The sequence below is a fragment of the Salvelinus alpinus genome, chromosome 19 (assembly GCF_045679555.1).
Source record: "Salvelinus alpinus chromosome 19, SLU_Salpinus.1, whole genome shotgun sequence".
Lineage (NCBI taxonomy): Eukaryota > Metazoa > Chordata > Actinopteri > Salmoniformes > Salmonidae > Salvelinus > Salvelinus alpinus.
Genome location: NC_092104.1, coordinates 25504843 through 25521269, shown reverse-complemented (window position 1 = coordinate 25521269; position 16427 = coordinate 25504843). Strand labels below are relative to the sequence as shown.

The 16427-nt window shown below is 43.7% G+C and overlaps 1 protein-coding gene across 23 annotated transcripts in view; it reads left to right on the top strand.

The window, feature by feature from the left end:
• LOC139545899 (splicing regulator ARVCF-like) overlaps positions 1–16427 on the top strand; it is a 348966-nt gene that overhangs the window by 268005 nt on the left and 64534 nt on the right. For all 23 annotated transcript variants that reach the window (XM_071354089.1, XM_071354099.1, XM_071354088.1 and 20 more), the window contains one exon: positions 5276–5778. In XM_071354089.1, the coding sequence (XP_071210190.1) occupies positions 5276–5778 (503 nt within the window). The remainder of the gene's footprint in view (positions 1–5275; positions 5779–16427) is intronic.

Here is a 16427-nt window from a genome sequence, read left to right as displayed (position 1 = left end):
TGGTGGTACTGGAGCACCAGGGTTATAATAAACATGTGTACTGTTGGTGGTACTGGAACACCAGGGTTACAATAAACATGTGTACTGTTGGTGGTACTGGAGCACCAGGGTTACAATAAACATGTGTACTGTTGGTGGTACTGGAACACCAGGGTTACAATAAACATGTGTACTGTTGGGGATACTGGAGCACCAGGGTTACAATAAACATGTGTACTGTTGGTGGTACTGGAGCACCAGGGTTACAATAAACATGTGTACTGTTGGTGGTACTGGAACACCAGGGTTACAATAAACATGTGTACTGTTGGGGATACTGGAGCACCAGGGTTACAATAAACATGTGTACTGTTGGTGGTACTGGAACACCAGGGTTATAATAAACATGTGTACTGTTGGTGGTACTGGAACACCAGGGTTACAATAAACATGTGTACTGTTGGTGGTACTGGAACACCAGGGTTACAATAAACATGTGTACTGTTGGGGATACTGGAGCACCAGGGTTACAATAAACATGTGTACTGTTGGTGGTACTGGAGCACCAGGGTTACAATAAACATGTGTACTGTTGGTGGTACTGGAACACCAGGGTTACAATAAACATGTCCACTGTTGGTGGTACTGGAGCACCAGGGTTACAATAAACATGTGTACTGTTGGGGATACTGGAGCACCAGGGTTACAATAAACATGTGTACTGTTGATGGTACTGGAACCCCAGGGTTACAATAAACATGAGTACTGTTGGGGATACTGGAGCACCAGGGTTACAATAAACATGTGTACTGTTGGTGGTACTGGAGCACCAGGGTTACAATAAACATGTGTACTGTTGGAGATACTGGAGCACCAGGGTTACAATAAACATGAGTACTGTTGGTGGTACTGGAGCACCAGGGTTACAATAAACATGTGTACTGTTGGTGGTACTGGAGCACCAGGGTTACAATAAACATGAGTACTGTTGGTGGTACTGGAGCACCAGGGTTACAATAAACATGTGTACTGTTGGTGGTACTGGAGCACCAGGGTTACAATAAACATGTGTACTGTTGGTGGTACTGGAGCACCAGGGTTACAATAAACATGTGTACTGTTGGTGGTACTGGAACACCAGGGTTACAATAAACATGAGTACTGTTGGTGGTACTGGAGCACCAGGGTTACAATAAACATGTGTACTGTTGGTGGTACTGGAGCACCAGGGTTACAATAAACATGTGTACTGTTGGTGGTACTGGAACACCAGGGTTACAATAAACATGTGTACTGTTGGGGATACTGGAGCACCAGGGTTACAATAAACATGTGTACTGTTGGTGGTACTGGAGCACCAGGGTTACAATAAACATGTGTACTGTTGGGGATACTGGAGCACCAGGGTTACAATAAACATGTGTACTGTTGGTGGTACTGGAGCACCAGGGTTACAATAAACATGTGTACTGTTGGTGGTACTGGAGCACCAGGGTTACAATAAACATGTGTACTGTTGGTGGTACTGGAGCACCAGGGTTACAATAAACATGTGTACTGTTGGGGATACTGGAGCACCAGGGTTACAATAAACATGTGTACTGTTGGGGATACTGGAGCACCAGGGTTACAATAAACATGAGTACTGTTGGAGATACTGGAGCACCAGGGTTACAATAAACATGAGTACTGTTGGGGATACTGGAGCACCAGGGTTACAATAAACATGTGTACTGTTGGTGGTACTGGAGCACCAGGGTTACAATAAACATGTGTACTGTTGGTGGTACTGGAGCACCAGGGTTACAATAAACATGTGTACCTCCTCCACCACTCTGAGATGGAAATGAAGATTTCCACTTTTTGCCCCCTGCAGTGTGTGCTCCTTGAGAATTGATGAGCAGAGAGCCTTGTGTAGATCACAGACCAAAGAGGGCTAGGGATGAAGGTTACTGGAGGGGCCTGGAGACGGGGGAGAGACTGGAGGGGGTCGAGTGGAATAGAGGGGCTCTCATCTGGGGCATGCAGGCCTACCTGGGGACCCACTTCACCACAGGAGAGCTAACTGCTTAGCACCGTCATACTGTATATAGAAATGGAATACATCTCCCTTAATGGCTCTGGCGCTAAGCTAACCTGGGCCCAGTCCCAGGGAGGCAGCCAGGACAGGCAGGGCATTAGCATAGTCTTTGGTGAGACAGTGTTGGGTCAGAAACCTCCCTGTGAGCATGGTTGGGTTCTCTCTCTCTACTGCTGCCTCTCCTTTCCTGACCACAGGGAGTGTGCAGCTGAACACTGTATGCTGGAAACTCTGGGTTTGTTGTTTTTGACAAAAAAAATACCAATCTTCATTAGAAATAAACACTGAACTTGTTTTTACATGGATTCCGTGACACGGTTAGCGTCTAACAGCTAGGACCGTTATTTCTTGTCCCGGAATCCCACTTAACAGACAGGTTGAAGCCTGCTTGACAGAGCCGCTAACCAGCTGCTAGCTAAGCTGCTAGAAATCACGCTAACGAAGTTAGTCCCAGATGAGTTTCGAAATGGAGCCCTTTTTGTCTGGAGAAGTAAATGAACGGTTCCAGCTCGGTAGGAGCTGTATCTACTACTCTTTATTTCGAGACAAACTGGATCACTCTGAGTTCCAATACATTCTAAAGCTGCATGATGCGACTCTAATGATGATTTGAAAAAAGTTGCATTAAAGGCATGAGCTCTGCTTTGTTTTTTTGCGCAGGCTGTACACACTTCATCAGTCCCTCATTCACAATTTGACAAGCACTTGATAATGCCGCGAATTTCCTGGCGGCATCACCATTCTGTGGCTGTAATGTCCCCTAAAAAAATCCATGCCTTTTGCGGCCAGTGGCCGTTGTGCCCATGAGCTGAATATAATAATTATAATAATAATTATAATTCCCTATGCCTGGCTGCATGCTCCAAAGCACTTCTAACTCACATAGCTTTCTGTCACGCGGGTCTTTCTCACAGGCTAGAAGTGAAGACAGACACATCGGGGATGCAACTGTGCGCGTCCTTATCCAATTCCAAGGTGCATATTGTAGATATTGGAAAAACTTTCCGTATTTACTTTTCGTCAGCCAACAAGATGATAAAGCCAAACGAACAATAAAAGAACTAGCCTATGTCAATCTACTATCCCCCGTAGTACAAAAGTTGACCTATTCTGTGTGAGAAATAAATATTCCAAACATAGTCTGGGACAGTTGTGGGATGCGATAGATCCCAAATTTATACAACCATTAGCATAATTTTTAGGCTGACAGATCAGAACATTTAGCTTAAAATGTTGATAAACTATTAGGCTATTTCTTCACATTATAAGTGCAGCAATACGCACACGGTAGTAAGCTATAAGCGCGAATGTTCCATTAGCGGGAAAACACCATTGTCAAAGTGCATTTTTATGGTGAAACTTATCTTCTCCAAACTTGAAACATGCTGCGTATGTATGCCAGTTAGACTCTACACCCCTTGTAAAGCGGATTAATGTGCTTCATTTTAAGAAGTTATTTGGCCACTTTAGTTGTGATACAAACCTTATGACTGGGCCTAGCGAGCAGCGCAGCGGTCTAAGGCACTGCATCGCAGTGCTCGAGGCGTCACAACTGACCCGGGTTCAATTCCGGGCTGTGTCACAACAGGTCGTGACCGAGAGTACCATAGGGAGGCGCACAATTGGCCCAGTGTCGTCCAGGTTAGGGGAGGGTTTGGCCGGGGTGGGTTTTACTTGCCTCATCATGCTCTAGCGACTCCTTGTGGCGGACCGGGTGCCTGCAGGCTGACCTCGATCATCAGTTGAACAGTGTTTCCTCCGACACATTGGTTTGGCTGGCTTCCGGGTTAAGCGGGCAGGTGTTAAGAAGCTCTGTTTGACGGGTCATGTTTCAGTCCAGGGGGAAAAAATACATGTCATCTATGTACTTAAATAGTGAATGGAGGACGCTTTTCCCGTGGTTCATTTTCATGCCAGTCAGGTAAGCTATACTCCTGTTGTAAAGAGAAGCAATGTGCTTAATATTAGGAAATTTGAGAAATAAATATAGTAGCCCTAGCCTATAGAAAGCTGATGGGATCCTACTCTTTTTAATAGAGGCCTCAATTGCATAGCATAAAGAAATGTTGCGCTACTTGAGCTCATGGGCTCTCATTAAGTGTTTGATTCGATTTTCGATTACATTCACATTGATGTCAGAGTGATTAGAGTGACAATAGAGTGCTGAGTACCAGGCAGTTAGCAAGTTTGGAAGGCTACTAATGACCATCAGCAGCATCAGAGCTTAGAGAAGCCTAATTAACGTGACTAAACGGTCACATGGAATTTGACTGCCATCATGACTCGTGACCGCCGGTGTAGCGGTATTGTGATCACCATAACAGCCCTAGCTGAGACATTCTTACTAATCTGCTTGAGAACCAGTTCAGATTCAAGTGTAACTTTTGTGTGACTGAAGCCTTTAGTGAGGGGTCTAATGCTTTAATATTTAATAATTTCTGCCCTCCAAATTCATATTTATTATATAAATAGCCCCAATTAATTTTGTCTGGCTTGCTGTTTCAAATGAAATTATTTATTTCTGACTGTCTGTTTTTCTTTCTTTCACTTGCTCCCTCTTTCTTTTTCTCTCTCTCCCTCTTTCTATCGCCTTTCCTCTTCTCCCTGGCTCTTTCTGTCTCTACTCTCACTCTTTTTCTCTCTCTCCCTCTCCTCCTCCTCCTCGCCCAACACTAACACCAGCTCCCCCATCATTATTAAAAAAGGTAAAAGAGAACATCGCTCTGAGCCGACAGAGACGGTTAATAAGGAAGTGGCCCCTGTTTCTCTTATCGATGGGAGCGGCCCTCTGACAGAGCTGTTAATAACAGACAAGCCTTGTTTGTCCCCCGTCTCCGTCTTTGTCCTCTTTTCTCCTCTCTCGCTCCTGTCTTTTCACCTCTCCTTCACCCCTGTGTCTATCTCCTTTTTCCCTCCATCAGTCAATCACTCTCACCTCACTTTGCCTTTCTCAACTCTTATCCCCCCTTCTCTTTCTCCTGAAATCCCTCTATTATACAAATCCCAATAAATGGTCTCTCCATCTGTTTTAGTAGTAATAGAAGTAGTATTGATGGTGTTAACCTTGCAGTCGTAGACTAAATCGTATCCCAATGTTCTGAAAATGTACAGAAAACATACAACTACAACTCCTCACAGAGAGATATGAAATGCTCTGAACAATGTTACATGATCTTTCCTCAAACGTACCCCCCCCCTTTTCCCTCTCCATTATAGGGGTTACGAGGATCCCATCGAGGCGGAGATGATTGACGAGCGACACCCCTACATCCATGGCATGTACCCGGCCCCCTTGGCCCAGCCCGAGAGGGGGAGCATGGCCAGCCTGGACCGCCTGGCTGGCCGCCGCTCGCCCTCCATCGACAGCATCCGCAAGGACCCGCGCTGGCGTGACCCCGATCTGCAAGAGGTCATAGCCATGCTGGGCCACCCAATCGACCCGGTAAAGTCTAACGCTGCCGCATACCTGCAGCACCTGTGCTACGAAAACGACAAGATCAAGAAAGATGTGCGTCAGCTGAAGGGGATCCCGGTGCTGGCAAGCCTGCTGGACCATCCCAAGGCTGAGGTCCACCGCAAGGCCTGCGGAGCCCTGAGGAACATCTCCTACGGCAAGGACCACGACAACAAGGTGGCCATCAAGAACTGTGACGGTATCCCTGCCCTTGTCCGCCTGCTGAGGAAGACCAACGACATGGAGGTCCGCGAGCTCATCACAGGTGAGTTACAGAGACCATAGTGCCTACTGTACATCAAGAATCAACAGAGGTAAGTTACTGTAGACCGATACTATGTACCTACTACAGTATTATACAGTAGGGATGTGACAAATGGAAAAATGTTCTTAACGTTTACACTGGCATTTTTTTATTGTTTAAACATTAGTATTTTTAATGATTTCACAATTGAAACCTAACCTTAACCACACTGCCAACCTTATACCTAAAATGAAGACCAAAAAGATTAAACAAATTTGAGTTTGTGGCTGTGGTAACTAGTGGAAACCCTACCAGACGTCGTTCACCTTACTGCTGTCCTCCACCCACTCAGCAACGATGGTATTAATGCCGTTTTAGGTTCTCTGTTGTGTGCCTTTCTTCCGTGTTCTCAGTTGTCAGTACGTCCTTAATGCCCCACTTCTCATCAATGTGATGGCTCGTTGCAGTGATGTATGACAGCGTGTTCATAGTCGTCCAACAATCTGTTGTTAAAGAGCCACTGAACATGCTGTTTGGCACATTTGTTTTTCTGTTGCTCATTAGAAGAAACAAAAATTCAGTCTTAGAGTTGTGTTTCCTGACCGATTCCGCGTTTGGTTAATGATGTTTGTCCTCCATGAGACACTGTAGACGCAGAAGCCTATTTCATTTTCTCAAAATCCCCAGAATGAATCTGAGATAACTCAAGAAATAGCTAAATCATTTTGACGTTTTTGCTGAGGATGTTTTAGTTGCGCAATTTTACATCTAACTAAGGTGTTTGATGCAGTATTTCTCAAGTTAAAAAATGCTTGACATATTGTCTTATGTAAACAAAGTCAGAGCTGATTGGCAGGTCTGTCTAACTGTCTATGCTATTGGATAGAGAGCAATCACAGCAGCTGTTCACCCCATGTTAGTGGGCAAATGGACATCTTCAAATCAAAACCCAACCTTCATTTACCTGTTGTGATGCACGGATGTTCCAAACTCTGTTTTAGACCAGACTGACTTTATGACAAATTATCCTATTTGCACTTTGTAGTTTCTGACTCCTATCGATGCCACAAAGGCCATTTTCAGAGTTTGAACTTTGTCCTTACAGAGCAATCATTGTACAATTTCTCCGTCAGGGCCTTCACGTTTTTTTGACATGGCGTCTTGTAGTCTGGTTCTAGATATACCATTAGGGTATTGAAGCCGACATCCTGTACCATTGACAATGGCTGCATTTCAACTGCAATCATTTCTGCAATCAGTGCTGTGATTTTTTCACTCCGACCCTTATCGCGCTGCTGCCAACAACGGGTTGTGTCTCACAGTGCGTCTTTCAGCATTGCACCTGTACTGCCACTGTAGCTCAATTCAACCTCACAAGTTTGTATTTGATCACCTTCTCATTTAACTTCTCAAAGTAATGCCATGCAGGACTTCCCTGTCTCATTCTGCCATTTTTCCAACTTTTAACGATGATGACAGGCGGAGCGCTTTACATTCGTGGCAAATAATTTGAAAGATGCATATCTCCTCCTACTTACAGCATTGTAGCGTTAGGTATTTGTTTAATTTAAATGTTTCCTTTATGATGATGATCGGAACCTGTTAATGGTAGTTTTGTAATAACTGCACAGTGATGTACATTTTTTTAATGGTTTTAACGATCACAAATTTGGTTAAACATCACACACGTATTATACAACACTGGTGAGTTCTACAGACCAACACTAGCTACAGCTCTTCAGCTGTAAATAGGTCAATACTAGCTACAGCTCCTCAGCTGTAAATAGGACAACACTAGCTACAGCTCCTCGGCTATAAATAGGCCAACACTAGCTACAGCTCCTCAGCTGTAAATAGGCCAACACTAGCTACAGCTCCTCAGCTGTAAATAGGCCAACACTAGCTACTGCTCCTCAGCTGTAAATAGGTCAACACTAGCTACAGCTCTTCAGCTGTAAATAGGTCAACACTAGCTACAGCTCCTCAGCTGTAAATAGGTCAACACTAGCTACAGCTCTTCAGCTGTAAATAGGTCAACACTAGCTACAGCTCCTCAGCTGTAAATAGGTCAACACTAGCTACAGCTCTTCAGCTGTAAATAGGCCAACACTAGCTACAGCTCCTCAGCTGTAAATAGGCCAACACTAGCTACAGCTCCTCAGCTGTAAATAGGCCAACACTAGCTACATTGCCTCGGCTGTAAATAGGCCAACACTAGCTACATTGCCTTGGCTGTAAAAAGGACAGTAAATACTAGGCCTTTTGTTTGTAATGTACAAAGCTTATTGGCTTCTTTGAATGACAAATTAATTGCTCGGGTGTGTTGTGAAAACCTGCATGGCCACCGGGAGCCAGAATAATGCCACTGCTTTACTGTTGTGGAATGTAATTTCTAAGTCTTGTTCTATTATTATTTAAAGTACCGGCATATTCTCTGTTAGGGCATTGTGATGTTGTGGGCTGGAGGCATTATTGAAGCATGTCCTGCATTCTCTATCTAAGAGAGAGAGAGAGAGAACTAAGAGAGTGTTGTTGGTAACATGGACTAAACCAGGCTAGTGTTATAGGAATTATGGTTGGGTGGTATCCAGATTTCCATACCGTCATACCGTTCCGGTATCATACCGGGGTATATGGTAAAACCGAATGTGCACACAAAGGGGGCTATTTCGAAGAAGGAAAAAAGGCAACAGGGATCTTGATCCAGGAGGGGATTGAATGTCTCTGCTGTAACCAAGAAGCTTGATCTTGACATCTAGCCACTTAGCTAGCAAGTTAGTAAACCAAATGCATAGCTGGAGCACTGAGCTGGGTATAACATATTTGACATATCTTAGATTTCTTATAGTTATACTTATAGTCATAAGCAGTGGCGTAGCAAGCACCCTCTCAGCTCCACTATATTGAAAATCATACCGTCGATATTTCGAAAAACACCCCTGTATATGGTTTAAACAGTATATGGCTCAAGCTCAATAGGAATATGCTGTGTTAAACATTCTCCATGACTTGTTAAATGTCACTGAATGACGTGTGTCTCTCTGCGGCCACATCACACCACTAATCTCAACAGGATTGGTTTGACCTGACACGCATTCAGCAGGAATGTGGGGAATGGGATCTGAGATCTTTTTTTGCTTTGGACATGTGAAACTGAGAGGGCAAATAGCAGTTTACACGTCAGGAGGCAACCTTTAGGAGTGTACGATTTGAACAACACATCGTTTTCCCATGGGACTAGCTCAAGAATTCTTGAATTTAAAATCGATTCCATTGCAATTCTTGGTCACTGGAATACACACAATACCCCATAATGTCAAAGTGGAATTATGTTTATGAAATTATTACAAATTAATAAAAAATGAAAAGCTGAAATGTCTTGAGTCAATAAGTATTCAACCCCATTTGTTATGGCAAACCTAAATAAGTCCATGAGTAAAAATCTGCTTAACAAGTCACATAATAAGTTGCATGGACTGTGCAATAATATTGTTTAACATGATTTTTAAATGACTACCTCTGTTCCCCCACACATACAATTATGTGTTAGGTCCCTCAGTCGAGCAGTGAATTTCAAACACAGATTCAACCACAAAGACCAGGAAGGTTTTCCAATGCCTCACCAAGAAGGGCACCTATTGGTAGATGGGTAAAAAAAGCAGACATTGAATATCCCTTTGAGCATGGTGAAGTTATTCATTACACTTTGGATGGTGTATCAATACACCCAGTCACTACATAGATACAAGCGTCCTTTCTAACTCAGTTGCCGGAGAGGACGGAAACCGCTCAGGGATTTCACCATGAGGCCAATGGTGACTTTAAAACAGTTACAGAGTTTAATGGCTGTGATAGGAGAAAACTGAGGATGGATCAACAACATTGTAGTTACTCCACAATACTAACCTAATTGACAGAGTGAAAAGAAGGAAGCTAGTACAGAATAAAAAATATTCCAGAATCCTAGAGGACAACCTGGTTCAGTCTGCTTTCCACCAGACACTGGGAGATGAATTCACCTTTCAGCTGGACAATAACCTAAAACACAAATCTATGCTGCAGTTGCTTACCAAGAGAGTGAATGTTCATGAGTGGTCTAGTTACAGTTTTTATTTAAATTTACTTGAAAATCTATGGCAAGAACTGAAAATGGTTGCAATGATCAACAACCAATTTAACAGAGCTTAAAGAATTAAAAAAATTATAATTGATAAATGTTGCACAAAACAGGTGTGGAAATCTCTTAGAAACTTACCCAGAAATACTCCCTGCCAAAGGTGCTTCTACAAAGTATTGACTCGGTGGTGAACATTTATGTAAATTAGATATTTCTGTATATCATTTTCAATTAATTTATGTCATTATGGTATTGTGTGGATGGGTGAGAGAAAAAAATATATTTAATCAATTTTGAATTCAGGCTGTAACACAACAAAACGTGTTATAAGTCACGGGGTATGAATACTTTCTGAAGGCACTGCACATATGTGTATCATGTATCATGTGCTCTGTAATGCATTATAAAACGCTTATAATGAATTATGTGTTGTGACTAACTATAAACAGTAATAACATCTTATGGTGCTTTCACAGAAAATGGCAGGATGGAAGGACAGTCTGTGAAGGACAGATGTTGTTTCACTTGTTTTTTCTTGTTGTATATAGAGGAGAAGATGTGTACAGCACATGAAGGTGTTGTGGAATATCTCTATGTAGTCTACTGTATGTATGGTCACTCTGACTGAGAAGTCTGTGTGTGGGAGGAGGGATGGCTGTGCCCAGATAAAAATAACCTCCCACCGCAAGACAGGGGAACAGAGGAAAACCCCTCCCCTATATCTCCCTGTCTTTCTCTTTATCTCTCCCCCTCTCTCTCTATTGGTCTATTCACTTCTCTCTCTTTCTCCCCTGCTCTCTCTTGCTCTCTCCTTCTCTTTCCCCTCTCATTCCTTCCTTCCTTCCCTCTCTCTCTCTCTCTCTCTCTCTCTCTCTCTCTCTCTCTCTCTCTCTCTCTCTCTCTCTCTCTCTCTCTTTCTTTCTTTCTTTCTTTCTTTCTTTCTTTCTTTCTTTCTTTCCATCCCAGGCCTGACCATATGCTTTAGCTGCTAGAGCGAGGCCTCTATGAAAACAGCACCGTCACAATGTGTGATCGGTTTACAGCGTGCCCCACACTGGGCATGTTTTTCTACAATTAAATATAATTGGAGCTTTAAAAATAGACTGTTTTTTATGGTCATCCACATGCATTTTAAACGGATTTGTGCTGTCCCCAAAACCAAGGCCAGTTCTGTTCTTGCAGGGAAGGGTTGACGTGGAACTTACCAAACGGTTTCATATTTTTTATTTGTAGTGCTTCCCTTTTCTCTTTTTCCACCTGAATATAGGCCTGCGCCCTCTAGCAAACACATAACTGAAAAAGTAGATGATCGTGGAGTGCATTTGTCTCATATATTTTCCATTCATAGACAGTAGTGAACAGAGATTTCTGGGCAAACAACTACTAAACAGGTGTTCATTCCTGGTTCTCTACTGTAATCCAACATTCATAGAGCTGCTGAGCACTCTCCCTCTCTCCCAGGAGCTGAGTAGTGGATGTGCTGTGTGTGCGTGTGCATACCTGCGTGCGAGCTCATGCATGTTTGTGTTCTTGTATACTTGTATGTGTGTGTGTTAGTGTGTTTACGTGGCTTGACTCACAGGCTGCTGGCCTGGTGTTGGTGCATCAGTACTACCTCTCTAGAATGCAGAGAAAAGGCTGTTGTGTTGTAATGTGATCCAGACAGGCCCAGTGTAGTATATAGGGACTAGGTATCAGGGGAGTGTTTAGGGAATAGGTAGCAGGGGAGTGAATATGGAATAGGTAGCAGGGGAGTGTATAGGGACTAGGTAGCAGGGAGGTATATAGGGAATAAGCAGCAGGGGAGTGTATAGGGAATAGGTAGCAGGGGAGTGTATAGGGAATAGGTAGCAGGGAGGTATGTAGGGAATAAGCAGCAGGGGAGGGTATAGGGACTAGGTAGCAGGGAGGTATATAGGGAATAAGCAGCATGGGAGTGTATAGGGAATAGGTAGCAGTGGAGTGTATAGGGAATAAGCAGCAGGGGAGTGTATAGGGACTAGGTAGCAGGGGAGTGTATAGGGAATAAGCAGCAGGGGAGTGTATAGGGAATAAGCAGCAGGGGAGTGTATAGGGAATAAGCAGCAGGGGAGTGTATAGGGAATAAGCAGCAGGGGAGTGTATAGGGAATAAGCAGCAGGGGAGTGTATAGGGAATAGGTAGCAGGGGCGTGAGGGCCAGCATTCAGAATGCCACATGAAAGGACCAACCACTGAATGCTGTACCCCAATACAGCACTTAATGGAAACACGCCACCCCTCCCCCCCACACACACACACACCACCACCCATTCCAGACAGGATTTATTTTATACGAGGCCCCTGTGTGGTAGGATGGGGAGAGGAGAGAGTGAGGGCACAGGCAGAGACTTGGCCCAGGAAAGGGTTCAGGTCTTTTTAAAGTTGGTGAGGAAAGAGTGGTGTGTGTGTGTGTGTGTGTGTGTGTGTGTGTGTGTGTGTGTGTGTGTGTGTGTGTGTGTGTGTGTGTGTGTGTGTGTGTGTGTGTGTGTGTGTGTGTGTGTGTGTGTGTGTGTGTGTGTGTGTGTGTGTGTGTGTGTGTGTGTGTGTGTGTGTGTGTGTATATTTGTGTCGGTCCCTACAGGATGGCCCTGGGCTGCTTACACAGTGTGTGGTCTGGCGCGGACACACACACACACACACACACACTACTGTGGATTGGTGCTGCTTGTGGGCTGGCCACCCTGCTGAGATCTAGGTATGGGTCTGTTCCAACTGAACTCTAGACACATCCACACTCATACACACATTCTCTCTGGACACAGCCACAGACACACTCAAACACCAGAGTTTCCGTTTGGAAAATGTGGCACCGGACAACATGACAGGGAAGATTTTTATTTACTGGCTATTTCAGAAATTTACCAGAGCCATTTGCATTGGGTGCATACACCATTCGGGCACATGTGTCAAACTCATTCCAGGAATGGCTGAGTGTCTGTGGGTTTTTGTTCCACCCTTGTACTTGATTGATGAATAAGGTCACTGATTAGTAAGGAACTCCCCTCACCTGGTTGTCTAGGTCTTAAATGAAAGGAAAAACCAAAAACCTGCAGACACGAGGCCCTCGGTGGAATGAGTTTGACACCCCTGCATTAGGGTGTCCACCCACGGTGCTCATAATGACAGAAATCACATTTAGATTATGGTAATTCATTTTAACATACCATGCAACTCCTGTAATGAAGCAGCCAATGAAACGTAATTTTCAAACATTTGCTAAATGCAGTTTGCGGGAAAATACCACATCTGATGCGAGCGGTATATGACAGAGAAGAAAATCTCTGTTAGAAACTCAGAAAGCGGGTGAATCTAAAGAAGCAAAAACTAGGATGGGTTGCTGATATTACTAGGATTGTGCTTTTGACTTCTGGACAACGAAAGAAAGTTGATATGAAAACCAATAGAACGGGAGAGAAATGGCATATGAGGAAGTCTTTCATAGGCGGTGTGCGTGCCAAAAAGCCTAGCTGATTATTGAGTTGGGCTGTCAGTGAAAAGCATGTAAAATATGTATAAAAATAAGGTGTCTTGAGTATAATTAAAAATGTTAAGACAAGATAAAGGGGAGGGGTGTGTGGCCAAGATTTGTTTCATTGTGTGAATTGTTTGCCCTTTGGTTGTTTATATCAATTCCCCATTACATATGTCTCCAGTAGTAAATGTACTGTTAATCCCCATCATTTGGTTACATTAATTTATGTTAATGCATTGTATTACTAATTAGGCCTACAGTCATTTACCGTTCTCTCTCTGAGTGGAAAATTGTTTGCAGAGTCACAACCTGCTACACTTGTGAGAAATACGTTTTGGTGCTCCATGTGAGCAATGAGCATGTGTCGGGTTTCTCTGCCTTGTTAATGTTGAGGGAGCGTGTGCACGTGAGCATGTGTCGGGTTTCTCTGCCTTGTTAATGTTGAGGGAGCGTGTGCACCTGAGCATGTGTCGGGTTTCTCTGCCTTGTTAATGTTGAGGGAGCGTGTGCACCTGAGCATGTGTCGGGTTTCTCTGCCTTGTTAATGTTGAGGGAGCGTGTGCACCTGAGCACGCATAGAAATAGTCTAACTGGCCTGCAGCGCACATTTAGGAGAGTGCCCATTTGGGAATGTCTGATTTCTGATTGACTTAACTCACCACGTCCACCACTAATAAGCTGAGCTTCTCATTCATTTTTTCTTCACCTCACATAGTAAGTCAACAAAGTCTTTTTTTGAGCATCCATTGTGAATTATGGCCTAGTAGTTCCTCACAGCAGGCCTATTTTTAAAATCTTTCCAACAATCTTTCCAACAATCTCCCCCTCAAGCCTCGGTGTGAAAGATCAAAATATCATCATCTGATAATCCCATATATCCAGTGGAAACATCATAAAATACCTGAACACTTTTCCCTTGTGTAAAAACAGCTGTCTGTGGAAACTCTGAGGGCCCAGAATAGGCTAGTTGATACAATATTGAAAGTTCGCTAGAGAGAGCTTCAGACCAGATCCAGTTGATTGATTTGATACAATATTGCACTTCACTAGCATAGCTCAAATCAAGACAGATAGAAAGGCAGGCAGACAGGCTGAGTAGAGAGATTAATGTGATTGAAAGAACTAGCATTTTCATTAATAGTTTTTCTTCTGTTTTTATTTTGTCGGCTTTAATATTTTTACTTAGTTTACAATGGAAGGTAAAGGCCAACGGCTGCATTGGCGAGTTGCTCTCATTTAGCCGCCAATGATCACAGTGTATCAATGTGTCCATATGGCAGAGGCTGGTGATCTCGCATTAGATGCATTTTAAGTTTTATATTTTTATCATTTTAATTAACCATGTGACAATGATTTTGAGAAAGGAAAATGTTATTATTGAAATTAAACTGTTACACGAAAATGTGCATATGAAAATCATAACTGGTAGAATAAATTGTATGCTCCCCCAAAGTTAACTCACGCACCTCCTATGAAGTCTTCATAAAATAATTTCCTCCATGTTTCCATGGTAGGATTTTCAAGCAAGGTAAGACATGCCTCATACTATGAAGTAAAACATTCAGGTTTCAAACAATTAAGTATGTTTTCGAAATGCATACTGCCTCCAGCTCACATTGTAAAGTGGTGGGTGACGTGCCAATAGCCTGCCTACCGTTGTTTTTTCTGCTGGCCCAGTCAATTTTGCCAGAAACAATTGTATTTGTCGGCTTTTCATTTTTTTTTATTGGACAAAAGCCGGCAATTACCGGCTAACGAAAACCCTGTCATACACACATTCTCTCCAGACACATCCACAGACACACTCATACACACAGCCCAATCAACATATATGTGGCCTCTGCCTGTCGTACCTTAACTCTCTTCCCACCTGCCGTGGCCGCCTCCTCTACTATCTCCTGTACTGTCCGTCATCTCTGCTCAGCAATTAGGCTGTGATACTTTATTTGATTTTATTAGGATCCCCATTAGTCGAAGCCAATGGTGACAGCTAGTCTTACTGGGGTCTGACACATAACGAAAAATACAAAATACTTTACAATTGACATGAATTTAAAAACATTAACATGTAGTGTGGGTGCATCTATCAGTTACACATACATGTCAGTACATACACACAGCAAGTAGGTCACTTGGGGGAGACGTGTTGTGCCATGAGGTGTTGCTTTATTTATGTGACAGCAGTAGGAGAGTTACAGCCTACCCCACAGTATGGCTAATATGTATGTGCCTTCCTTCTCCCTCTCTTTCCCTCTCCCTTTCTCTCTCTCTCCCTCTTTCCCTACTCTGTCTCTCTCTCTCCCCTCCCTCCCTCCCTCCCTCTCCCAGGCTATAATCTGTGATTAATGGCAGGGGGAGGATGAGGTATAATGGGCAGCTCTAAGTGTATGGGCCTGTTAGAGCAGCATGGCTGCAGCAGCCAGCGCCCAAGAAATGGGATTAGCCGCCCAGGGTCCTGGCCTGGCCTGCCTCGGATTGGCTTTCAGTCCCATCCCTTACCTTGGGATTTGATTAGCGAGAGGGCCACTGTCTGTGAAGCATGGATACTGTCTGTCACTCCCCCAGCCAGCGTTCAGTCATGTCAACAGACTAACTGTACTGTGACTGTGAGCTATGGCTATTGTGACTGGCTGTACTGTGAGCTATGGCCACTGTTTGTGATTTATTAAAGCTATGCCACAAAGAAATGCATTCTCCTCTGCTCACTGTAGGAAGTGAAGGATGTCACTGTCACAAACAGTATTTTATCCTTTAATGGTTGGTTCTGAAGGGCTTGGAATGACAGCCATATCAGCAGGCTGGTCAATATAATATACAGTAATAATGGGCTGTTAGTGTGGACTGTGGACCCAGGCGGCATCACAAATAGCACCCTATTCCCTATATAGTGCAGTACTTTTGCACAATATAGAGAATAGGGTAGTGCACCTAATGGGGAATAGGGTTCCATTTGGGACGCTGCCTCACTCCGAATTTATTTTGTCAGTGGATGGTTCCGGAAATTAAAGGAGAAAGAAAACCCTGTACCACAGCAGATTATAGGTCCCAGTCTTCTTGGTAA